At 37.6% G+C, this 27,865-nt stretch overlaps 1 protein-coding gene across 5 annotated transcripts in view; it reads right to left on the bottom strand.

The window, feature by feature from the left end:
• Positions 1–15,894: 15,894 nt before the first annotated feature.
• Positions 15,895–27,865, bottom strand: part of LOC131054819 (LRR receptor kinase BAK1) — a 199,366-nt gene continuing 187,395 nt past the window's right edge. For all 5 annotated transcript variants that reach the window (XM_057989454.2, XM_057989459.2, XM_057989438.2 and 2 more), the window contains 3 exons: positions 16,831–16,975; positions 16,493–16,639; positions 15,895–16,406 (listed from right to left, as the gene is read on the bottom strand). In XM_057989454.2, the coding sequence (XP_057845437.2) occupies positions 16,167–16,406; positions 16,493–16,639; positions 16,831–16,975 (532 nt within the window). In that variant the 3' untranslated portion in view covers positions 15,895–16,166. The remainder of the gene's footprint in view (positions 16,407–16,492; positions 16,640–16,830; positions 16,976–27,865) is intronic.

The raw sequence follows: 27,865 nt of genomic DNA, 5'->3' as shown, positions 1-27,865 counted from the left end.
GGTTTTATGAGGAGTGGATTCCTATAGGAATTACACATTCAGGGAACCACACCTTTGACCAGGAGCCGTCCGACCTGAGATTGGATAATCAATATGAATATATACGAGATTGACCAATTTGCATCTAAAACTTGGGCAATTAAACACCACATGTCTCATTTCCTAACATCTTTTGCATAAAAAAGGAATCTCTCATACTCCAAGAGTTGCTTCCATAATTGATCAATATCCCACAAGAATGCAGGCATAGCTAGCATGTATAAAAGCAAAAGTTGTAGAATCTCTTGAATGGTGTAATTTTTTGCAAAATGAAATTAAGGTGAAGAATCTAACTCCTACGCGGGATTGCAATGCACAAATGCCTTCGACGTGGGTTTGATCTTGTTGGGGGTGGAAGTTGACACGGATGCCTACGCAGGATTGCAATGCACAAATGGCTTCCCTCTTTTTCCTTTTTTTTAAAGTAATGCCCATTGTCGTCGGAATTTCGACGAATGTGAGAACGTTTTTGAAAAAAAAACAAATTTCATTGCTAATGCCTTCTTCATTGAAACCAAATGTCAAATTACCATCGGAATTCCGACGAATTTGGGCATTTAAAATAAAAAATCAAATTTGGTCACAATATACCTTCTTCGTCAAAAACCTCCGTCTGAAATCTAGACCAAATGTATTAGTGCCATGTGGAATCCCAAAAGGAGTCACATTGTAACTCTATGCATTAATGCCACTCCTAATGTGTAGGGTGATAGGAGGAGAGGGATAATAAAAATGTGACAAAATTGAAGTTTCAAAGTTAGAGTTGGCTCATGGTTCATGCTTTTCGTCCAGGATTAAAGTTCGAAGGTGAGACATGTTGGAGGGAAGGATTCTAATGTCTATACTAGAGCATGAGTATTGCAATTTTGCAATAAGGAAAGATTACATGTAGGAATCTAAAAAATTGATAAGGTGAGGGATGAAAGTGAGGACCAACCACAAGGCATGGTAGTATGGGGAAGTTTCACATCCCAATGTAAACAAAGAGAGAGATGGACTTGAGAAGAGAGGCATTTCAAGGAGGGTAACTTAATCACTCTGACTACTTGCATAGATCGGAAAAAAAATTGTGTCTTCACACTTAGAAACCTTCGGGAACTTAGACAGATGCATGGGAGATAAAAAGGGAGATAAAAAGGGAGAACTTATACACAAAATGGGATCAAGGGCAATGCAAGAATTTGGAAATGGTTATTTCCTCCATTACATGAGTTATGGAGAAGGGATCCGACATTATATGGGTGTTGTATAATGGTTTAGGTCCTATTCTAAATTACCCTTGCATCAAAACTACACACTTATACTTGACTTGTATCACAAACCCTAGTTGCATCTAACCCAAAAGGATATGTTTTAGGACCTTTGCCTAGCCCTTAGCCTTGCTTCAACTTAACTAGCCAAAATTGCCACAAAATTAGCCAACAACCAACACCACTCAACTTGGCTAATGACACTACCCCAATAGTGAATAATTTGCATTTGTGTATCTAGAGGGGGAGATTTCAATTATGATGACATAACTTTCATGCATAGTGTTAAGTTTTTGATTTCTTATAAGTGATGAAAATATCTTTTTGAGCACTACACAATAGACTAGTAGTTTTTCAAAATTTTGATCTTGGTATAAAATAAATTGTTTGAAGCCATCAATATAATTGTTTTCAACTAAAATAAATTTTGCTCATGAAGTCAAATTTTCACTTTTTTTTTCATTTATGAAAAAGTTGCAAGGAAACTCTTTGTATCCTCTAAATTTTTGTTTGACAATTGTTCATTGTAAAAATTGTGATCAAATGTCCATTAATTTTTGTTGAGTTATATTTACAATATATATATTGTAATGTCCCCTTCTCAACAGTAATCAACACTGTTGACTGTTAGCCTCTTTCAAAGACTCGTAGGCTAGTCGGAAGCAGAAATTAGGGTTGCCTACCTCTGGGAGGATGTTTCGGCATTTTTGGTGGCTTGTATGTTGGAGTTTGTCAATTTTGGTTCTTGATTCCTTCTAGGTTTTTAGAAAGCTTTGCAATGAAGGTACACGCATAACAAGCAGTGGAGTTTGACAAACTTACTATTTTTAGTAAGTGGGGGTGAGGGCAGTTTATTTCTCTGGGTTTTCAAAGAGCTTCGCGATGGTGTAACATGCAAATGAATCTGAAGACCTTTTCTAGACTTACTACTTTTAGTACGTACAACAACTACTCCGAATGGGGTTAAAATCACTTTGGAGACACTTACTATTTTTAGCAGTATGCTATTTATAGTAAGTACTATTGTTGATAGGTTGATGTGTATTGTTCGGAGGATATTTCAAGAAGTGTAGTTTTCAGGCCCTTAGCCTACAACTCTTTTTGGCAATTTTCAATATATGAAAATAAAAGTATTTTTTAATACTTTAATATTTCCTATGGCTTAGGCGTGATTGGTGTTATGGTTTAAGGAGGTCGACTTGGTGCTCAAATATCAATTTTATAATAATGGGTTGGACGCCCCCCTTGGAGATATTTCTTATTAAAATATTATAAATGTTGCACTAATTTAACATTTGCCTATGTTGGGTGGCCACTTAAGGGAGAAATACATTTGTTACTTGGGCAATTTGGTGAGGGAAGGAAATGAAATGTAAATTAAAGGAAATTTGAATGTCGTTGTTTAAACCCATATGGGAGGGAAAAGAAGTTTGGTTTGGGGAGGAAGTTATAAATATGTGCCTTGGCCTTCATTTGAGACCATCCATGTTTATTTTCAATGAAGTGTTGCCAAAATTCAAAGTGATTGCTTTGAGGAATGCATACATCTTAGCGGGCTCTTGACTTCTTGCTTGAAAGATAGCAACTAGTTGAGATTGTGTGACTGTTCTTTACATTAAAGAACATATGGAGTTCATTGATGTAGTAACATTTGATGTTTTCTGATGTGTTTTGGGTGTTTTGTGAGTTTCTAGGTTACTGGTTGGTTGTATAATACAAATCGCCCTCATGCCTAGGCCGTACCATGCTGGAGTTGCCTAGTAATGTGTACATAAATGTTTTGAGTGAGTTTGGTGTTGTTTGTTGGTCTTAGCTTGGTCGACTTCTTCCTAGAAATCATTTGCAATCAGTCTCGAGTCTTTCGGTTGAGTTTTGGAGGAGTTGTGTGCATTTTAGTGTGGTTAGAAATTGTTGGTCTGTGTTATTCAGGAAAAGTATATTAGATTTTGAAATTTGGAGTGTGAGGTTATTTTTGGGGGTAGTTGGTCTTTTGTAGCTTGTGGAGTGTATTAAACATTATTTGTAGCTTCAGACAATGATATCTTTTAATCTGAAAATTCATGCTATGTAATGTAAAGCTGATTAGTAGTACTAACAACTATCTTATTTTGATTTGTATCACAAGACCTACTGAATAAGTGGAAGAGGCTAGCTTTGCCTATCTTATCTAATTGTATTTTAGTCCTCTAGTTGCATAAGTGGTTGAGTGATCTATTTCCTTGTTTGTAATAATTGTCCTCCCACTGCAAAAGTGGTTGAGTGATCTATTTCCTAGTTGTAATAATCATCCTCTTGTTGAAAAGTGGTTGAGTGATTCTCTTTTAGTTGTTCTTTCTCATTGGACAACTGGAAGGGATTGGCTTGCCATCGGGCATTGTAATTTCAGTTGATTATTGGAGCTAACGATCCCCTATTCACCATATGCTCTCACCTTCCCACATTGGACTCTTGGTGATCAGAAAGTGGAAGGATTCTCTTTCACTAGTATTGAGTTTGTATTTCCTAACCTTAATGAGTGTTTGTGATGTTTGAAAACTTGAAAAATTGAAAAAAAAGTAAGGGGATATTTCAGTGGTATTAGAGCTAGTTTTCCTGCTAGCTTGTACATTCAGTTGATCAGATTTCTCCTTGAGTGACAGAGAAGTTCGTTACCACAACAAAGAGCAGAAGAGACAACAATATCAAATTTCAATAGTGTCGATTCAAGAGACTTTTTCAGAGGTACTTAGAAACAGAGAAATGATAGTTGACACTATGGCAGAGAGAACTACATAATAGAATGAGACCCCTGATGCTAGACATAAAGAAAATTTGATGCCATGATGGATATGATGTCACAGTTGTTGGTCAAGCTTAATCAAAATGCTGGTGGGACTCCTAACCAACCCACTAATGGCCATGAAGCTAGCACTTCTAACACTCATGGAGGAAATGGAAGCAACCAAGGGAGTAATCAAGGAGGTCCTAATGGTGAAATTCCTAGAGGTTCAGTCTCTAGGCCTTTGCAACCTGTCTTCCTACCCAAGGAAGCACCACAAGCTGAAATTGAGATACCTACAACTAATGAAGTGAGGAATAGTTACACGGACTATGCTTCTCTTTCTATAGAGATCCAGGACATCCTCACCTTGGATCAGTTAATGAACCAAAAGAAGAAGAGAGGTGGAAGATATGATAGTCGTCCTTATGCTCCAAGAGATTATCAACAAGCCCTTGGAAAGGTGTCTCTAGCCCATTTTGACGGGAGTGATAAGTGTATTGCTAGATCGTGGCTTCAGAAGTTAGATAATTATTTGTCCTTGCGACCAATGCCAGAGGAAGATGCAATCAAGTTTGCCACTTTACATTTGGATGGAGCTGCTCACGAGTGGTGGTATCATGGGTTGGTCACCCTTGGCCATAGTTCAATTAACTACAATGAGTTCACCAACAAGCTCATTGAAAGATTTGACACTAAGGATCCTAAGGTGAAATTTCATGAGCTTGCACAAGTGAAACAACAAGGTTCCTTGGACACCTACATAGCTGACTTCCAAAGACTCATTGTAATGGTGCCAAACATCACAGATAAGAGACTTGTGGTCCTTTTTATTGAAAGTTTGGAGGAGCCATTGACGGGTTGGGTGAAGGCATTTGATCCGCCAACGCTGAATGAAGCTATCAAAAAATCAAGAAGCATGGGTTGGCTGCCCCTAAGTCCAAATTTCAATCTGAGCTCTTCCCCTATCGAAAGGACAAGAAGAAAATTTCATATCAGTCCAAGAAGTTTCCCTCTAGGATGGATGATGAGTTGCGAAGAGAGCTTCGAAGGAAGAATTTGTGCTACTATTGCAAGGAACCATGGGCCCCAGGTCACAAGTGTTATGGAAAGGGGAATGCGCACTGTATGGAAGCCTATTTTGCTAATGGATCAGATTCTAAAAATTCAGAACAATAGACTGATATGGGAGAAAATGAGTACGAGGAGGTTCTGGAAGAGATTGAAGATGGCCACGAAGATAGGGATGTAGTTGCACAACTATCTAGTCTTCATAAAAATGAATCATTTAGAGTCCGAGGAGTGCTTGGAGAGCACAAATTTATTTCTCTTATTGACACTGGAGAAACTCATAACTTCATAGATGAAAGGATTGTTGCAAAGAGAGGCCTTGTAACTGATGAGGTTGAAGGATTCAAAGTAATGGTGGCAGATGGTTCTATCATCTCTTGCAACCAAATGGTCTCTAATATGTCTTTGAAGTTGGGGAACAATGAAGTCAAGGATGACTTCTTTGTGGTTAGCATTGGAGGAAATGATGATGCAGTGCTTGTCATACAATGGTTGCGACCTCTTGGTTATATCACTCTCAATCTACAAACAATGTATTCGAAGTTTATGTCCGAAGGGAAGAGAGTGGTGTTAAGAGGGATCTCTAATGGAGGCCCTCAAATTGTGTCATTGAAGAGGATGGAGAAGCTGATCCGTCATGATCAAGTGGAGTGGGCAGCATAATGCATGATCATGTCGTCCAACCCAATAGAAGAAAATAGACACTATCCTCTTGATATTCAAGAGTTGATCACTAAGAGGAGTAAGGTCTTTGAAAGTCCACCCCCTGGGAGACTCTCTTAGAGTGGGACTGAGCACATAATTTAACTTGAAGAGGGAGCAAACTCGGGTATCACTACTCCATACCGATATCCCAAGAAGCAGAAGGATGCGTTAGAGAAAGCTATCAAGGATCTTTTGGACATGGGATACATCTGGCCTAGTAAGAGTCCTTTTGCTTCTGCGGTTGTTCTAGTGAAGAAGAAGGATGAGACCATGCGCATGTGCGTGGATTATCGAGCTCTTAACCAGAAGACTATAAAAAATCGGTACCCTGTTCCCAAAATTGATGAGCTCATTGATGAGGTACATGGAGATGTTTTCTTTTCCAAGATTAATCTTAGATCGAGTTATCATCAAATTAGAATGAGGGAATCAAATATTGAGAAGACAACTTTTAGATACCATTTTGGGCATTTTGAGTTCCTAGTCATGCCCTTTAGGCTGACTAATTCTCCTGCCACCTTCCAATCCTGTATGAATAGGATCTTTCAGAAGCAGTTGAAGAATTTTGTGCTTATCTTCTTTGATGATATCCCCATCTTCAACAAATCTTGGAAGGAGCACTTGGATGAAGTGCTCAACATTTTGGAGTCTGAATCATTGTTTGCAAATGATTCCAAGTGTTAATTTGGAATGAAGGAGCTACTCTACCTTGATCATATCATCGATGCATATGGAGTTAAGGTTGATCATGAGAAGATCAAGGAAATAATCGATTGGCCTCCACTTGAGATCTGGACACATTTGAAGGGGTTCTCGGGTCTGTGTGGCTTCTATAGAAGATTTGTGAAGGACTACTCTCAATTGGCCGCTCCCCTCACAGATCTCACTAAAAATGGATCTTTTGCTTGGTTAGAAAGGGCACACAATTTGTTTGACAAGTTCAAGGAGATTATGAGCTCGTGCCCTGTTTTAGCTTTACCAGAGTTCTCTAAGCCCTTTGAGTTGCAATGTGATGCATCTGGAGAAGGTATTGGTATTGTCCTAATGCAAGAGAAACATCCAATTGTGCTTGAGAGCAGAAAATTAAGAGGAGTTGAGAAGACATATTCTATCTATAACAAGGAAATGCTCTCAATCATGAATGTTTTGGCCAAGTTCAGACAATACTTGGTTGGAAGCAAATTTGTTGTCAAGACAGATCACAATAGCCTCAAACACTTCATGCACCAAAAGGATTTGAATGAAAGACGACAGAAGTGGGTAAGTAAGCTACAAACTTACAACTTTGACATTGAGCATGTCAAAGACAAGAACAACATTGTAACTGATGCACTTTCAAGAAGGCTCCATTTAAGCTCTTTGTGTGAGCTTACTACTAATTGGAAGGACTTGTTGCTTGCTGACTATGCCAAAAATCAGTTTGCAACCGACATTATTGAGGGTACTTTTCATGGTGAAAGGTACAAGGTGGTTGATGGGTTGATACTCTACAAGGGTAGAATCCTTCGGTTACTAGAATCTAAGCTCAAAAAGAAGATCTTGCAGACTTTCCATGACATTCCTCTTGCTGGTCATCAGGGTTATTTCAAGACCTATAGGTAGATTCGTGAGAGGTTCTCGTGGGAGGGATTGAAAAACGATATGTTGAGCTACATGAAGGAGTGTCACACTTATCAGATGAATAAAAATGAGCACACTCTTCCAATTGGTTTGTTGCAGCCTTTGCCTATTCCCAATCAAAAGTGGGAAAGTATTTTAATGGACTTCATCATGGGGCTGCCAAGAACTAATGGCAAGGATTGTATCTATGTTGTGGTAGATAGGTTGACCAAGTTTGCTCATTTTTTGCCATCACTAGCTCATTTACAACAGCTCAAGTTGTCGATGTGTTCTTTCTTGCTGCCAAAGAACATTGTAAGTGATAGGGACAACAAGTTACTAAGTACCTTTTGGCAAGAGATTTTTAGATTGTGTGGTAAAGTGCTCACTCTGAGCACTAGTTATCACCCACATATTGATGAACAAATATAAATTGTAAACAAGTGGTTGGAGGGCTATCTCAAGAATTATGTATTCGAGAAGCAGAAGACTTGGGTGAGATGGCTACACTTAGGGGAGAACTGCTACAATTCTTCCTACCACATGTCCATCAGAATGTCTCCTTTCATGGCACTCTATGGTTACAAGGCCCCTAGTTTTGTTGATTTGATGTTTGGTGATAGAAAAGCCCCCTCAAGCCAAGGACATGGTGCAACATCGTCAAGATATTTAGAAGGCTTTGAAGAATAACCTCCAGATTGCACAGAATCAACAAAAGTTGTATGTTAATCAACGTGTAGAGCACTCATTTAAGGTTGGAGACATGGTCTATCTTTGACTTCAACCTTTTAGATAGTCTACTCTCAAGAAGAGTGGAGTAGAGAAACTCAAGCCATGTTTCTATGAGTCGTTCAAAGTCATCAGGAGAGTTGGTGCAGTGGCTTACGAGTTGGAGCTACCAGTGAGTAGCAAGGTGCACAATGTCTTCCACGTGTCACACTTCAAGAAGGCACGTGGATACAATGTTGTGGTCTCTTTAGATTTACCTCCATTGGATGAGGAAGGACAGTTGGTGTTGATTCCAGAGGATATCATTGATTCTCGAGAACGCTATTTGAGGAGGACAATCAAAGAGTATTTGGTGAAGTGGAAGAATTTGCCTGTGGAGGATGCTACTTGGGAAAATGAGGAGATTTTGCAGCATCTAGACTTGTAGTTGCTTGAGGACAAGCAATCTTGGGGAGCGCGGACTGTAATGTCCCCTTCTCAGAAGTAATCATCTCAGTTGACCATTAGCCTATTTCGGAGACTCGTAGGCTAGTTGGAAGCAAAAATTAGGGTTTCCTACCTCTAAGAGGATGTTTCAGCATTTTTGGTGGCTTACATGTTGGAGTTTGTTAGTTTTGGTTCTAGATTCCTTCTGGGTTTTTATAAAGCTTCATAATGACGGTACATGCATAGTAAGCAGTGGAGTTTGACAAACTTACTATTTTTAGTAAGTGGAGGTGAGGGCAGTATATTTCTCTAGGTTTTTTTGAGTTTTCAGAGAGCTTCGCGATGGTGTAACATGCAAATGAATTTGAAGACCTTTCTCGAACTTACTATTTTTAGTAAGTACGACAACTGCTCAGAATGGGGTTAAAATCACTTTGGAGACACTATTTTTAGTAGTATGCTATTTATAGTAAGTACTTTTGTTGGCAATGCTATTTTTGGTAGGTTGTAGTGATCTTGTTCAGAGGATATTTCAGGCAATGCAGTTTTCGGGTCCTTAGCCTACAACTCTTTTTGGCAATATTCAGTATATGAAAATAAAAGTATTTTTTAATACTTTAATATTTCCTATGGCCTAGCCGTGATTGGTGTTATGGTTTAAGGAGGTCGACTTGGTGCTCAAATATCAATTTTAAAATAATGGGTTGGACGCCCCCTTGGAGATATTTCTCATTAAAAGACTACAAACGTTGCACTAATTTAATATTTGCCTATATTGGGCGGCCACTTGAGGGAGAAATACATTTGTTGCTAAATGAAATATTTTATTACTTGGGTGATTTGGTGAGGGAAGGAAATGAAATGTGAATTAAAGGAAATTTGAATGTCACTATTTAATCCCATATTGGAGGGAAAAGAAGTTCGATTTGGGGAGGAAGTTATAAATATGTGCCTTGGCCTTCACTTGAGACCATCGATATTTATTTGCAACGAAGTGCTACCAAAATTTAGAGTGATTGCTTTGAGGAATGCATACCTCCTAGCTGGTTCTTGGCTTCTTGCTTGGAAGATAGCAACTAGTTGAGATTGTGAGACTATTCTTTACACTGAAGAATAGATGGAGTTCATTGATGTAGTAACATTTGATGTTTTCTGATGTGTTTTGGGTGTTTTGTGAGTTTTCAGGTTGTTGGCCGGTTGTAGAGCTGAATTAGTTTTTTTAATCATGTCTATGGATGAATCTTTGTGGCTTATGGGTATTCTCCCTTTATTTTCATAGGCCTTAGGCAATTCTATATGCCAGTTTTCAGAGTTTAATTTGGAGATATGAATTTAATAATGCAAATCGCTATCATGCCCAGGTCGTACCATCCTAGAGTTGCCTAAATTTGCATGCATAAATGTTTTGAGTGAGTTTGATTCTATTTGTTGGTCTTAGTCTGGTCGTTGTCTTCCTAGAAATCATTTGCAATCAGTCTCGAGTCTTTTGGTTGAGTTTTGGAGGAGTTGTGTGCATTTTAGTGTGGTTAGAAGTTGCTAGTCTGTGTTATTCAGGAAAGGTATATCAGATTTTGAAATTTGGAGTGTGAAGTTGTTTTTGGGGGTAGTTAGTCTTTTGTAGCTTGTGGAGTGCATTAAACATTATTTGCAACTTCAGATAGTGATGTCTTTTAATCTGAAAATTCATGTTATGTAGTGTAAAGCTGATTAGTAGTACTAACAAATATCTTATTTTGAATTGTATCACAATACCTACTGAATAAGTGGAAGAGGTTGGTTTTGCCACTTATCTTATCTCATTGTATTTCAATCCTCCTGTTGCATAAGTGGTTGAGTGATCTATTTCTTTGTTTGTAATAATTGGGCTTGTTGGTGTAATTATTTATTCATGTTGGATATTATTATACCTTACTTAAGTTTACTTAGGATAATGCATTTCATAGTAGTTTGGGTATGAGACACTTAGGTGTTTGTGCCACATTGGGATAGTGTGTGTAGAAGAATTTCCACCTTTTGTGGTCTTATCTTCTTGTTACATTCCACATTCGGTGGGTGATCCACCTCATGTGGAATATTCTATTCTTTCTCCTACCTTCCCCTACTTATCCCTACCTGGCCTTGTTTCTTATTGAGACACATGTCATGTTTGTGTGCTCACATATCCATATAGTCTTGCCTATATAAGCAGACTCATATTCATTGTATGTAACTTGGATGATCTATCTATTGATGAGAATACAATTTATTCTTGTCCTATATTTTCTCTCTATTTTGTACTTTTCATTGAGCTCTTGATCTTGGCAAAATCTCACATGGTATCAGACCCATTAGAGCGTCATTGAGTTGTTTTTGAGAGGCATTGTCGAAAGGCTTGCATTTTTTTGATATGGGGTGCTGCTATTTTTGGGGGCATCATACAATGATTTGGACATTACGGTTGAGTCCGGGTGGCCGTTTCCATGAATTTTGACTATAAATTTGCCTATATTAGGTAAAAGTGCGATTTGGGGCTTTGGAGAAAATTTTTGCCCAAATTGGGCGGTACGGTACGAATTTGTTAAAAAAACAAATAAATTATTTTCTGCGAATTTTTTTATTAAATTTCAATTTCTATTAAAAAATATTTTGCATTTTTTAATTTTTAAATTGTAAGTCTTTTCAAGAATCAAAAAATATATATTTTAAGGGGGTAGAGGGGGGGTGCTAACCTCCCCACCCCCATCGTCCTCTGTAATAAATTTTTGGCAGGGACCGTACCGCCACCACCTCGACCGGCCCCCGCAGTCCTTTGGCTCCTGTTTTCCCTGCACGCAGCTACTGCTTCATCTCCCGCCAACCGGACTTCCGTCGGCTCCCAAATCCTGTCGACGACCGTTGCACATTACTCCTGGCCCGACGTGTCTGCTCCGGCAGGCCCCATCTTTGCGCTTCTCGCCCAACGACCATCCTTCATCTTCTGGCAACTCCTGGTCTGCTGCATCACGACTTGTCACCTGTCAGCCACCTCCCAACGTCGTGCTCCTCCTGTTGGTCGTGTTTCTCCTGGGCTCCCCCTAACTTTCTTCCTGCCGATCGCTTCTCGGTCGGACTCCCTCCTTTCCGACAACTATTGTCGACCCACGTGCTGCTTCGTCCGACCGCCTTCCCTGCGCTGGCGGTCCTAAGGTTCATCATTGTCCGTCGGGCTTCATTCTTGTCGGCCCCGCTTTCCGAGAACACGTGTCAAGAGGCTCACACTTGGCATCTCGCCTCACCTCTGTAGTGCCCAGTCATCCGCTTGGTCACTCGCCACGTCAGCAACACACCACGCATACGACATGTCATCATACGGACACCGGGCAAGCAGGGAGGCAAAGTTTTGGCGATGGTTATACGATCGTCAAATTTAATCACTTGTTTTTTTGACATCATCATTTTTTGAAAATTTGGTAGGCCCCTCCTGTTGAGCGTTTTGATTTTGCAGTTCAAATTCAAATGGCCATATCTTGCTCATTTTTGCTCCTTTTTTGGTGCAAGATTTTTTGAAATGGGCTAATTTTTCGAGTACTTTCTCGTGGTGGAATTATTTTCTGATTTTGATGGAAAAATATTTCATAAATCTCTTTTTTTGGTGACTATACCTGTCCAATCTATGTTTTTGCAACTTCCGGGACTCCGTTTGGGCTCATACGAACTCCTTTTCAGGTGCCTTTTTTTTTAAAGTGCATAATTTTTCGTCTACTTTCATAATCTGCTATCATTTTTCAATGATTTTGAGTAGAAAGGGTGCTTTCAACATATGATCTTTTTTGGCCAATTTGGCACTTGTATTGCATAGATCTATCTTTCTGGTCTTTTGCATTGTAGTTCTTAGCCTATTGGGGCAGTTTTAAAACAAAATCAGAAGTCCACCTTGCCATTGTTTGCAAGTGGCCTATTGTACACGCACTACGTATAAAGTTCCAAAATCATCATTTTGGGGGGGGGGGGATACTTTGATTGAGTGAATTTGGGGGGGGTGTCTCGTGCTTTTTTTCTCTTGCGTTCTTTCCATTTTGTAGATATGGGTTCTCCTAATTTTCCTCTCTTAACTCCTCATAATTATGCTACTTGGAAAATTGATGCATAGAGTAAACTTATGGAAAAAGGACTAACTCATTATATTGATGGAACTATTGTTGCTCCCGTTGATCCTGTTGCTGACTTGGATTGGCTCACTAAAATTATCATGGCAATTGGTACCTTAAGAAAGTATGTATCAAAGGATCTCATCTTTCATATTGAAAAATGTACCTTAATTAAGGATGCTTGGCAAAAGTTTCAAGATTTGTATGGTCAAGTTGATGAGATTAGGGGATATCAAATTGATAGTGATCTCACTATGTTAGGTCCCAAGAAATTTGATACTATATAAGATTATATCACTAAGGCAAAAGAGTTGAGGGCACAACTCAAAGATTGTGGCATTGATAAGAAGGATACTCAATTGATCTTCAATTTGATAGGCAAGCTTCCACAAGAATATGCAACATTTGTTTCTAGTTTCCAAACCCATAGGATGACAATGGGTTCAAGCTACACAATGCCTACATTTGATGCTTTCGCTAAAATGTTGATGATGAAACAAACTAAGTTGATAAGCATGGGCATTCTCAAGACTTCTAAGTCTCAAGCATTAGTGGTAAATCAAGGGAACAAAAGAACTCAAGGAAAGGACAACTCAAACAAGAAGAAAGGCAAATCAAAGCCTAAGGACAAAGCACCACCTTCTCCACAACAAGGAGATTCATCCTCTTTCAAGAAGGACAATTCACCAAAGGAGAGACCTACTTGTGCCTATTGTAAAAAGGTTGGTCATGAGGAGCATCATTGTCGTTCTAAGAAGATTGATGAATTCACACACATCCTCAAAAAGAACAACATTGATTTGCCTAATTCCTACAAGAAAGAGGATTCATCACCTTCCACTTCCTTGCAATCAAAGGGGAAAGGGCAAGCATTCATGGCCTCAACAAGTGGGAAGACTCACTCTTTTGGGACAAGGAAAGGAAAAGCTCTTTGTGCTACTACAAGTCATGATTCAGGGAGATGGCTTCTAGATTCAGGGGCTTCTCATCATATGGCATCTTCGCAATCTATGTTTTCTACATTTGAGTCTTGCACCATGCTACAGATTTTGATGGGCAATCATACATACATGGATGTGATTGGGAAAGGAACTATTGTCATTGGAGATAACTCCTTCAATGATGTGTTGTGTGTACCCCATTTGACAAACAATCTTCTTTCCATCTATCAAATCACACATGGGGCAACAAAGAAAATTGTGGAATTCACACCTGAGTCAGTTTTCATTAGAGACTTGGAGACTAGAGCTATCATTGCGACTGGGGTGGTTGATCATGCATCTCGGTTATATTCCTTTTTAGATTTTGTTCCTAGTGATGAGGATGATTTTACATATGATGATCACACTTCTTGTGATGATTTAGATTTTGAAGAGAACTTTGGGTACTTGAACTTGGGGATTCTCACATGTGACCCCGTTCTTGAGCCTTGTGTTTCATCTCCTCCTATTGATATCACATCACCTATTGCACCTGATGATTCAAATAGTGCGACAATTTTGCCTTCTTGTGATTCAATGCAACACGATATATCTTGTCTTCCAACTTCAGTTTCATGGGATGATTACTTGACAGACATTGCAGGTTTGTTTGTAGAGTCCTACATTGCAGATTTGGGAGACATCATTGATGATATTCATTTTCTCTTTGATGAAGATGATCCTTCTTCGATTGTTGCGAAGGAACACTCTGAGCCTCTTGTTCATTCTCTACATGCCTCCCACTGCATAAGTGTTTGAGTGATCTATTTCCTAGTTGTATTAATTGTCCTCCCATTGAAAAGTAGTTTGAGTGATTCTCTTTTAGTTGTTCTTGCCCGCTGGACAACTGGAAGGGGCTGGCTTGTCGCCCGACATTGTAATTTCAGTTGATTATTGGAGCTAACGATCCCCTATTCACCGTATGCTCTCACCTTCCCACATTGGGCTCTTGGTGATCAAAAAGTGGAAGGGTTCTCTTTCAGAAGTATTGAGTTTATATTTCCTAACCTTAACAGGGGTTTGTAATATTTGAAAACTGAAAAAATTGAAAAAAAAAGGGGATATTTCATATACATTTTGGGCAATGAAGGGAAGAGGAAGAGGGGATTGTGTGAGGCATGATTATAGTGTATGATATTTTTGTTTTTGACATTTGTCGTTAGCATAGGGAAGAGGAAGAGGGGATTGTGTGAGGCATGTTTATAGTGTAAGATATTTTTGTTTCTGACATTTGTCGTTACCATAATAGAACCTAGGACAAATGAAGAACTCACTCCACACAATTATCATAAATATAAACTATAGTTGAGACAACTATATGATAGTTAAAAAGCCTCCCAATTTTTTTTAAAGAGTTTATAAATTTTGCATATAAAAACAAGTTAAATGTATCCATAGAATTACTTAAATTGCATGTATTAAATAATTTATTGCTTCATATTGCGAATTGCAATACGCCATAACATATTTATGATTTGTTTGGCACCATTAACGAATTCCATGTTTTCAATTAAAAGCAGATTTGCATTCTGATTTTGAGTATTCCAACATACTCAACTTTCATCACAACGGCTAGCTAAGTGTACCATTATTCATTTATCTTTTATCTAATGCTATTTTTTCAAGTTTTTTTACGCGAAGTTATTACATCGTGCAAATTATCTGCTCCTCTTTATATTACTATACACGTCAATGTGTGTTGTAGTATCTCTCTAATGGTGCATCTAAATGTCTTTTCTCCATTTAAATATGTAGATGAACAAGAAAACCACCCAATTATGTATTATATGTAGATTAGGAAGAAAACCACTCAAAGAAACACAACATTACGCATGATATTCCAACCCAAAAGAAAAAGGTGATTCAAATTAATCTGCATTATATTTGTCCATGTTTCATTGGGAAACTGTAATATGCTTAGCATCAAAGGCAGGCTAATAAACGAAGAAAATGGATGCATATCATTTCCAAGATATTAACAATGGCAGTTGTGGTCGCTGAACATACTCTTGAGCACTCTATGAATAGGTTTAGTCAAAATAATATAATGCATTAACATTTACCTTTTACTATTTTTTTAATAAAAAGAAAATTAAGTTAAATTAAACGGTTATTTTTTCATAAATTCATTCAAATTTTCTATTAAGATGAAAAATTTATGGTACTGTTTGATTGCAAATTGGTAATATAATGAGAGCTTCTTAAGGAAACTATCTTCAGTAAACACAGAATATTTCAAGAGTTTCAAAAATTGATGAGACTTTGTATTTACAAGTTAATCACATATAGCTTGGGTCTATATGTCAATTGATATCAACTTACCAAGTTCTTTTAGAATGTACAGAACTAGTGTTACATGATTTCAATTTACATTTGACACAAAGCTCGTGACATTGTCGTCACATGCCAAGAAACAAAAACCACAAATGCGGTGAATGGAAGCTCATGGGATGGTGTGTGCCAGAAAAGGCTAGAGGGAATGCAAAATTATAACATTTGGTTCCTAGATTAACTTGGAAATGAGTAGTGGACTTAATGTGACACCAGACAATGTGTTTGTTGATAAGCTCCTGTAGGTAGCTGGAATATGCTCTTTTCCGTTTTGGACTTTACCACTCAAAGAATGACGAAGTGGGGAAGGAAAGACTTCTGTAGAGTCATCGTTGTAGTCGAAAAAAGGGGAACCGATGCTTTGTGGGGAAGCCTCTTTCTTTAGCAAAGGCTCGAGCACAGATAGAACTTCCTGGGCATACAACACAAATCGAAGTTATACATTGTCATGCAATTTATTCCAAAATAAACATCAAACTAAATTCTGCCCCTACTTACTTTCATTGTTGGACGTCCAGACCTCTCAAATGCAGAACACTTAAGAGCCAACTCTGTCACAGTTCTCACATCCTCTACGTTGTAATCCTCCTTGAGATTTGGGTCCACAATTGAATCAATATCACCCTCCTCAAACTTGATATTCACCTGACATGCAATAAGATTCATGAAATTGAATTAAAGGAACTGTAGATATTACTGGCCACAGTAAAGGGCCCGTGTAACCAAATTGGATAACATATACAGGAATAGGATGCATGATTTTATCTTTGACGGGTATAAATTAGATCATAATAGCTTTTAACTTGTGAGTTGTGAGTTAAGGACATTGCTAGTACCCATTCCACAAGATTAAACTCATCCAGGCGAGTATGATCTATGGCTTTTTGTCCTGAAATTAGAACAAGTAAAACTACACCAAAGCTGTACACGTCACTTGATGGTGTCAGTTGACGCCTCATGAAGTATTGTGGATCCAAGTATCTGTGAAGGAATAAAATTTTAGATGTTAAAGAGTATAGCAAATAACTCAAAAAAACAAACAGTAGAGCTCATTGGACTTTGTATCTATGTATCAATTAGTTTTTTTAGGTTCTATGAAATTATTGGATAATTTATATTTTTTTGAAGAATTAAAATGGACATGGACTTCTGCCAAGGTAGAAACTTAGAAAAACAATCATCTTGTGTAAAAATACTCTTACGCTTTAGATAAAATATAACCAACCAGTTAATTTCTGGTATAGCATCATATGCTGTCACTAAGCTCTACTGTAAGGCTGTAAAGTGTTGGGCGGATACTTTTTCTGATAGACCCCCAAAAAAACAATGAAAGGACATGCACTAATTTAAGTCAAATTGCTGTGGCACAACCTATGCTTACCCTGATGTGGAATTATATAGCTCATCATTCTGTCAACAGTCAAAGCTTACTTATTCACCACGTACATCCAAAACAGTAATTTTCAATGGCTTAAGTGAGCACACAACAATATCATTGTACCCAAAATAGCTTATAAGTTTATAACTAGCACAATACGATAACAATCTAGGTCTTGGATCCCTTTGTGTTCACTTCATGGGCTTGAAAGGGCCTTGTACATTCTATGTCTTGATTGGATCCCTGGAGCATTTCACAGTCACCTATAGGGCATTTAGCTGCAAATCGGCCTATTTGTACCTCTCAGGTGCCTTGCCAAAGCTTCCACCATGATTCTTCCACTCTTAATGCATTTTCATCTAAGGGCCAAAAAAGTAGTCTTCTTGCTTGCCTTCATCTAATAGAGTGTCTGAGTTGCCAGCTGCAATTATAGAATGATAAGTGTTTTAAGGTTTTACCCTAGAAGGTGGTCAGGATTCAATCGAATTGATCAAGCAGTTTCTATGAGGTTCTTAATGTGTGTCTTAAAAGGTCCACTAGAGATAAAAGAAAGAATCCATTTTTAATTATATTTACAGTACTTCCTGATGATATAGAAGAAGAAGAAGACAATTTCAACGTCCTTCCTGATGATATAGAAGAAGAAGAAGACAATTTCAACGTCCATGAGGCTAAGGATAGCCTATGGGACAGCCTGCCCAATCAAACCAACTTCTGCAAATTAATTCTTTTCATATGCAAGTTGATGATGAGCACCCCCAACTTCTCATCATACTCCTCACTGACTAAATTATACCACAAGCTAGCGGTTAAGATATTAACAAACTTATCCCTGCTGCCCTTGAAGGCATCACACTCTAAAATAAAATGCTTTTCAGTTTCCACTTTCCCGGAGGTGCAAAAAGTGCATACTCTTTCTTCCCAAGCCTCTTTTGGCCTTTTCCAACACCCAGTCTTACAATGGAGTTGATGAGAATTAGTTCTAAGCTGAGCAATAACAAGCATTTGTTTGAGCTAAACCATGAGGGTGCAGCATGCCCCTTCTAAGTTAACAATGCATACATAACCTTTCACCTTGCACTATAGCTGTCCCTGTAAGCCAACCTAAACCTAGAATGCCAATGACATAACAGTATCGTTTCACTTGGCCTGGAAGTACGATTTTTGTTGAGGATATGTCTAGCACAAACAACAATTTTTGGCAAGTACATTTTTCAGCATTCAACTATCACTTTCACTCATTGAAACATTGTATTCTAAATTCTAGGATTACAACTGTTTACCTCATTTAACTGAAATTTCCAATTTGTACAGTTGAAATTGCACTTTGAGAGAAGCAGATCATTATTGTAGAACACCAAAGACAACCTATGATATATGACTTCTTGTGTGAGGTATAATTTTGTCAAGGATTAATTTCCCTATGGTGGTCTTGTTAAAGGAAACCACAATTTTTTCTCATTATTCTAGTTAGTTCTTGTTCTTTACCCCTTTTCTGAAGTTCCAAAGTGTAAAATTTGTGATAAAGTTCAGTCGATGGTCCTTTCAAGTCTCGATCTCTCATCACGAGGCATTGTTCAAATTGATTTTGGTAGAAATTTCTGCTCCCTTAAAATATTCTTTGGAAAGAACAATTTATGATCTATTGTGTTATTACTTTAGACTAACCTGAATCCCATTCAGAATTCCGAAGAGATGCCTTGAGCCTTAAACGCCTACCTAGGCTAACCTAGATGGCTACCTTTTTCTCTTAGAAAGGGCCTTTTTTTGGGGGGGGGGTCTTGGGTTAACATTTATCATGAACCTTCCACTCATGAATAAAGAAGATGGCCACCCAGGATTAAATTAACACTTACCACTTCTGTGCAGATCGGGCAGATTTCTTTCTCTGCCATTTTGAACCACCACTGTGGATCCAGCCTCCATTCCCTGGGAAACACTCACGTGGTGCAATGGGGATGAAGTAGGGTTCGTTCTAGGTAAAGTCCCCACCCTTTGGAAGTTTAAAGGTTGCTGATGAGTGAACTGCACATAGGGGAGGGGGACCAGTAGTTGTACACCCATTTGTGCTTATAATATCCAGTCTTGCCACATATTTATACCATATATTGTAAATAAATAATCCACATGTAAATAAAAAATTACCAAATGTTGGTCAAAATGAACCAAAACTTGAACACGAAAACCTATAAATGTTGTATAAAAAAGGCATAAATACATTCATTAACAAGTGAAATAAATCATTCTTTGTTTCAAATAAAATATCATAGCCATCCACTATAAGTATGTCATTTATAAAATAAGATGCTCATTTAAACAAGTAATGTTATCATAGTGAAAAAATATTATTCTTATGTGTACAACTATTGGGGTAGCAATATATATGCATTGGAGTATTTCATATTAATAATTTGTCTTATCACAAATATAAAAAGTGAACACAATAAATACCTTGTTTTTTTCCATGAAATGTGAGACATTGTCCAAAGGTTTTAGTGTTCAACAATTGGTACCTTTGTGTTCAATATAAGTTGTATTTTATATAATAATATGTTGTTTTTATAACAACAAATAATTTTTTGTGTTCAACTATTGGTCCTTTGGTTTTGGATATAAAAGTTAGAGATAACTTACATTTATGATTATTAATAGGTATTTGGTCCATTTAAGTTGCATAAAGTTATATTTTACATAAATATACTATATTATACTGATTACAAATGATATTTTTTTATTCAACTACTAGAGATTTTTAGATTAAGTTTTGGTCGAATCTTTACAAAGTCATTTTTTGGACACTTCACACTAGACGTGTTATTTTGATGAGTTGCATGATGAGTGTTGTCCTCATTTTTGTTTTCAAAAATGAAGGACCATTACATAGAAATTTTGTGAAAAAATGAAAATTTTACTCTATAGCACGCTTCCCGAGGCAAAATTTCGACTAATCCTTGGACTGGCTTAATCCTTAGTCCATCCTTGAACTACGCTTCGAATTTCGTCGCATTCTGGATTCGTTTGCTATGTTTTTCCTTCAATTTCAGGTTTTTTCTCTCTGACTACAGGTGGAGAATTTTCTTTTAAGTGCAAGTTTTAATGATTTCCATTGTTTTGGTCTTTGTAGGGAAATTTTTAGCTAATTACAAGTGCACTTTATTGAAAAATAAAAACTTGTAATTTTCTTTTTATTTCCCTCCTTGATGCTTTTTGCCTTTTTCAATTAAAATAGGAATTTTTTGGTTAAGTTACAAGTGAACTTGTAATTCTTTTCTAAAACCCCTACTTTAATGGTTTTTGCTTGTAATAGGGATTTTAAACCCCTATTACATGTGTGCAAGTGAATTATAATTTGTTGTAGGAATTTTTTTTTCCCTTTACAAGTGATTTTAAAACTTGCACATCTCTCTCCAAAAACTCAATTTTGCCTAGAAATGAGATAAAGTGCATTTTAAACTTGCTTTTTGTTTCAAAAACCCTGATTTTGCCTATAAAGTGCATTTTTGAGGATTTTAAACATGTAATTGCATTTTAAAAACCCGATTTTTGCTTTGTTGATGAAAAAGTGCAATTTTAAAACTTGTCATGTTGCCCAAAAAACCCTCTTTTGCCTAGGAATGAGATAAAGTGCATTTTAAACTTGTTATTTCCTCCAAAAAAACCAGTTTTCAACAATAGATGCAAATTCGAACTTGCTATTTCCTTCAAAAAACCCGACCAGCAAGGAGAAACGTTTTTGTTGAAGATTTCAAGCAAATTTTTGTGGAGATTTTTTAGGAAGGAGAGGCGTTTGGGATTCTTCCCTATTCTTGTGCATTTGCAAACATCTTCCACGCCATTCTAGGGTTTTGGGAGTTCGGTTTATTGGCACGGGAGAGAGTGACGAGGATTTAGCGCAGGATAACCGCAGGAAATCCAGGTAAGAACTATGACCCGCTAAGTATTCATTTTGCAGTAGAAGTTAATAAATAAAAGGAAACTCAGGCAGAAAGGATAGGAAGTTAAATACTAAATAAATGTATATAGTTTCATTAATTCAATATATAGTAAATGAATGGTATACAAATGTTAGAAGTTAATATAATAAAGGTCAAAGTAAGTATATATATATATATATATATATATATGTATAGGATTGTGCAATATGAATAAATTCTCATGAATAAACAAGTTAATAAATAAATTAATTAATAAACTACAACTCCTGATTAAGGAATAAACAACATTATGCAATTAAGGATTAATAGGTAGGATATGCGTTACTACCAAAATTATGAATAAAGCAATTGCATATCCAAACTTAGTGGGGTAGATGAGGAATTAGGCAACAAGGATAGCAGGAACTAGGCCTCTGCCAGGTAGGCCACCCACTGCAGTTGACAAAGGGCTTCTGGCAGTAGGGCCAAGGGGGAGTGTACCGCCCTTGGGCCTGATAAGCGCTACGGGCATCCTAAGGTAGCTTATCCTCTTGATCCCACTAGGAATTAAATATGGAATTGACTTATTGATAACAAATGAACTCAAATGAATTTTTGACTAATTACGCCCTAGATGAATTAATCAATCATTAAAATTCATTGTTTATGTGTTTTCTTAGATTTGCGAAGTTGGGACATTACAATTGGTATCAGAGCTTGATTCTGCCATCCTGTTAAGGGTTGTTAATGCAAACTTATCAAAGGAGAACCAGAGGAAGTAGTAACCACATGGGTGAACCATTGGAAAATGAACTTAAAACATTCATGGAAAACAATGATAGAAAAACTCAAGCTCTAATAGAGCAAAATGAAAAAACAAGTCAGGCTTTGCTTCAAGCCTTACAAGATATGAATACCACCATGAACACTCTTAGAAATCATTCCAATGGCAGAGAAGAAAACTCTAATCATTTTGAAAACACTCATAACACATCTTCCAGCTCCAGGATACAAAAACCCAATTTCCTACCTAGAGAGGGAAATAATAGGGAAGAAACAAATAACTCCTCCATGAATAACACAGAAGAAATGGCCATGGCCTATGCTAGATTAGGGCCAGAAGTAAGAGAAGTTGTATCTTTTAGGGAGTTTTGTGAAGCAAAGAAAAATGAGACCCCTAGGAGAAAACCATTCAGCAGGGATCTAAAACACAAAGTAAATAAACTATCAATACCTAACTTTGATGGCTTCGGAAAAATATCAGCTCAAGCATGGATACAAAAACTAAATACATATTTAAATCTCAGCCCCATGACAGAAGATGATGCAGTCCAATTTGCCATTTTACACCTAGAAGGTTTAGCCCATGAGTGGTGGTATCATGGCACCCTCACACAAGGTCATGATGGTATAACAACATATGATGAGTTCACCCAAAAACTCATTAAGAGATTTGAGAGGAAACACCCACAAAAAGATTTCAAAGAATTAACCCTCTTAAGACAAAGGGGAACAGTGGAAGAATACATCACTGAATTTCAAAAAATTTCTGGAAGGGTCTCAGGGGTGGATGAGGACAGGCTCACCTATCTTTTTGTGGAGGGACTCAAAGACTCCATTAAAGGATTGATGAGAGCATTAAAACCCCCTACCCTAGACGATGCCATAGATAAAGCTTTGGGCCTAGAAGACACTTCAACTTGGGAGAAACCCTCCAAAACATTCACTAAAAATACACATACTAAAGAATGGCCTAGGAAGGGAAACACCTTTAAAGAAAGAGAAGAGCTTAAGAGAAAGAACGTATGTTACCATTGTCATGAGAAATGGGAATATGGTCACAGTTGCAAAGAGGGAAATGAAAGAGATATGCTCAAGAAAAAAAATCTCTGTTTTAAGTGCAAAGAAAGGTGGCAACCGGTTCACATATGTGGGAGGAAGAGCCAAGCCCATAACTTGGAAGCCTTATCTAGTGATGAAGAAGAAGAACTCAATGAACCCCCAAGCAAAAGAGAAAAAATTACCGAAGAGGTGCAAGTATCATTAGCAGCAATTTCCGTAGCCTCAAAACACCATCCCTTTAGAATCAAAAGTGCGATCAAAGGACAGAGGGTAATTGCACTACTGGATAGCGGGGCTACCCACAACTTTATTGATAAAAGCTTAGTTAAGAGATTGAAGCTAACAACACAAGAGTTTAAGGGTTTCCAAGTAGCCCTTGCCGATGGATCCACTTCCTCATGTAACCAAAAAATCCTTCAATTAAGCATAACATTAGGGAAATACCCTACCAAAGAAGATTTCTATGTGGTCGAGTTAGGGGATTCAGATGTAATCCTAGGAATTCCTTGGATACATTCCTTGGGAAGATTCTATCTCGATCACCCCAAATTGGAACTATGTTTCACTCAAAATGGGCAGGAAGTGTTAATCAAAGGGTTGCATGATGGCACAACCAGAATGGTAACCTCCAAAAGAATGGAAAGGATTTTTAGACATAGTCAAGGAGAGTGGGCTGCCCAATGCATGATACTAGACCAAAATTCAAAACAAGAGGAAGCCATTCATGTTGATATTAAACCCATTATTAGAAAACATAAAAGGGTGTTTGAAGACATCCCAAAAGGACTGCCACCCAAGAGAGGGTTTGAACACACTATTGAACTTGAAGAAGGTGCAAAACTAGTAATCACCACCCCTTATCGCCATCCAAGGGGCTATAAGGAAGACATTGAGAAAGCTATCAAAGAACTTCTAGAAATGGGGCACATTCAACCTAGGTCCAGTCCTTTCGCCTCCTCTGTTGTACTGGTAAAAAAGAAGGATGGGACCATGCGGATGTGCATTGATTATAGGGCACTCAATAAGAAGACTATAAAGAACCGATACCCTATCCCTAGGGTGGACGAACTTATAGATGAATTACATGGAGCAGTATACTTTTTAAAAATAGATTTGAGATCAGGATACCATCAAATAAGATTGAGGAAGGAAGATGTTCCCAAAACAGCTTTCCGATGCCACTATGGCTACTTTGAGTTTTTGGTCCTTCCATTCGGCCTTACAAATGCCCCTGCCACTTTCTAGTCATGCATGAACCACATCTTCAGGGGACAATTAAGAAAGTTCCTGTTAGTATTCTTTGATGATATATTGATTTACAGCAAAACTTGGGAAGCACACTTGAGACATATAGATGAAATTTTGGGCCTACTTGAACAACATTCTCTTTTTGCCAAAATGTCAAAATGTGAGTTTGGGATGGAAGAAATTTTGTATCTTGGTCATAAGATCAGCACCCATGGAGTTAAGGTGGATGAAGAAAAAATTGAAGCCATCAAAAATTGGCCACAGCCCCGAACCCTCACTCATCTCAGAGGTTTCCTAGGTTTATGCAGATACTATAGAAGATTTGTTAAAGGATTTTCAAAACTAACTTCCCCCTTAACAAATTTAACTAAGAAGGGAGCATTCTTATGGTCAGAAGAAGCCAAATCCGCATTTGAAAAACTTAAGGAGGTAATGAGCTCTTGCCCGGTCTTAGCAATTCCGGATTTTTCAGCACCTTTTGAGCTTTGTTGTGATGCCTCAAGAGAAGGCATTGGAGCTGTCTTAATGCAAAAGAAACATCCCATAGCCTTTGAAAGCAGGAAACTTAGAGACACAGAAAGAACCTATTCAGTTTATGATAAAGAAATGCTAGCTATTATGCATGCATTAGAGAAGTTCAGACAATACCTGATATGTGGGAAGTTTATAGTTAAAACTGATCATAACAGCTTGAAGTTCTTTCTCAATCAAAAAGATTTGAATGATAGACAACAGAAATGGGTGAGTAAACTGCAGGCATATAATTTCGACATAGAATATATGAAAGGGAAATATAATGTTGTGGCAGATGCCCTCTCAAGGAAACCCTACTTGGGGTCTTTATTAGTCCTATCTATAGATTGGAAGGCAGCTTTAAGTACTGAATATGCCAAAGACAAATTCTCTAGCAACATTCTAGATGGGAAAGAAACAGATGAAAACTATCGGGTAATTGATGACCTCATCCTCTACAAAAACAGAATCTATGTTCCATCAGGATCAAAAATGAAAGAAGACATTATGAGGACTTATCATGACATTCCTTTAGCAGGTCATCAAGGGTATTATAAGACCTACAAGCAGATCAGAGAAAGATTTTCATGGAAGGGGCTGAAGGAAGATGTATTGAGGCACACCCAAGAATGCATGGTGTGTCAAAGAAATAAAGAAGAACACACTTTCCCTTCAGGGTTACTCCAACCACTACCCATCCCAAATCAGAAGTGGGAAAGTATATCAATGGACTTCATAACAGGACTCCCAAAGGTACAGAATAAAGATTGCATCTTTGTAGTAGTAGATAGATTAATGAAGTATGCCCATTTTATGGCCATTCCTTCAAGTTTCGGAGCCTCACATGTAGCCGACATCTTCTTTAAGGAAATCTTTAAGTTACATGGTTTACCCAAGAATATTGTAAGTGACAGAGATAGACGATTTCTTAGCATATTTTGGCAAGAACTATTCAAACTAGCAGGGATAGAGTTAACACCAAGTACCAGTTATCATCCACAGACCGATGGGCAAACGGAAATCGTAAACAAATGGATAGAAGGTTATCTACGGAATTATGTTTCAGGTCAGCAGAATGCTTGGGTAAAATGGCTGCATCTTGGAGAGTATTGTTACAACACAACCCATCACATGTCAATTCGAATGAGTCCCTTTAAGGCTCTCTATGGGTACGAAGCAACATCCTTTGGGGATCTCATCCGCTCAGAAAGTCATGTACCAGGTGCAAAGGATTTCCTCCAGCAAAACACAGATATCATAAATGCCCTTAAAGATAATCTTCACCAAGCACAAAACCAACAGAAACTGTATGCGGACAAAAAAAGAATTGAGAGATCTTTTGAAGTAGGAGACTTGGTATTTTTAAGACTCCAACCTTATAAGCAGTCATCCATTAAAATTAGTGGAGCTGAGAAATTGAAACCACGATTCTATGGTCCTTATAAAATTTTGAGAAGGATAGGTGAAGTGGCCTATGAATTGGAGCTACCAGATCACAGTAAAATACACAATGTATTTCATGTATCCCGACTAAAAAAGGTTTTGGGACTACACATTTCGCCTTGTACTGAGCTACCACCAATTGATAATGAGGGGAAGTTGATTTTAGAACCTGAGCTCATCCTTGATAAGCGAGAAAGAGAATTAAGAAGGAGGACCATAACAGAATACTTAGTCAAATGGAAGAACCTTCCTAGGGAAGATGCCACATGGGAGGGAGATGAGACCATTAATCATCTTAACCCCAGATTGCTTGAGGACAAGCAATTTTGAGTGGGGAGGACTGTCATGATCCCACATTTTTGTAATAAAACATTTCCATTTTTCAATACTATTGTAACTTAATGATAACTCCTTATTTTTAATATATCTATTTTTAATTAATTAATGTTAAATATTAAATAAAGCTTTATCATAATATATTAACACATAATTTAATATAACAATCATACAGTGCAAACGAAAATAAATTATCATATTAATATAACATTATATAATATATAATTAGACAAAACAAAAACTACGATATTAAAGTTCAATCCCCCCAAGAAATACTTTATAAAGTATTATGCAAATAATCTCTTAAAAAAGCACCATACGATATTCTATCGCACATAATCTTAAAGCGATTTCATTAAACAAGTTTGTGATTAAACCCACGCTAAAGAAAGAACGCATCATAAAACGGCATCTATTAACAAGGGCGTCCACGAGGGTAGCGTCTGGAACAGGGAGCAGTCACCACCGCTCACCAAGCAGTCACACCCGTGGAGGTATCCACTCCAAGCGCCTCCCCCCACGGGTATAAGGATGCGGGCCGGAAAGGAGGAAGGGCACGGGAGAGAGTGACGAGGATTTAGCGCAGGAAATCCAGGTAAGAACTATGACCCGCTAAGTATTCATTTTGCAGTAGAAGTTAATAAATAAAAGGAAACTCAGGCAGAAAGGATAGGAAGTTAAATACTAAATAAATGTATATAGTTTCATTAATTCAATATATAGTAAATGAATGGTATACAAATGTTAGAAGTTAATATAATAAAGGTCAAAGTAAGTATATATATATATATGTATATATATATATATATATGTATAGGATTGTGCAATATGAATAAATTCTCATGAATAAACAAGTTAATAAATAAGTTAATAAATAAATTAATTAATAAACTACAACTCCTGATTAAGGAATAAACAACATTATGCAATTAAGGATTAATAGGTAGGACATGCGTTACTACCAAAATTATGAATAAAGCAATTGCATATCCAAACCTAGTGGGGTAGATGAGGAATTAGGCAACAAGGATAGCAGGAACTAGGCCTCTGCCAGGTAGGCCACCCACTGCAGTTGACAAAGGGCTTCTGGCAGTAGGGCCAAGGGGGAGTGTACCGCCCTTGGGCCTGATAAGCGCTACGGGCATCCTAAGGTAGCTTATCCTCTTGATCCCACTAGGAATTAAATATGGAATTGAC

Source organism: Cryptomeria japonica, chromosome 2, assembly GCF_030272615.1.
Source record: "Cryptomeria japonica chromosome 2, Sugi_1.0, whole genome shotgun sequence".
In the NCBI taxonomy this organism is placed as follows: domain Eukaryota; kingdom Viridiplantae; phylum Streptophyta; class Pinopsida; order Cupressales; family Cupressaceae; genus Cryptomeria; species Cryptomeria japonica.
The sequence above is the reverse complement of the archived record's forward strand: the minus strand, read 5'-3'. Positions and strand labels throughout refer to the sequence as shown.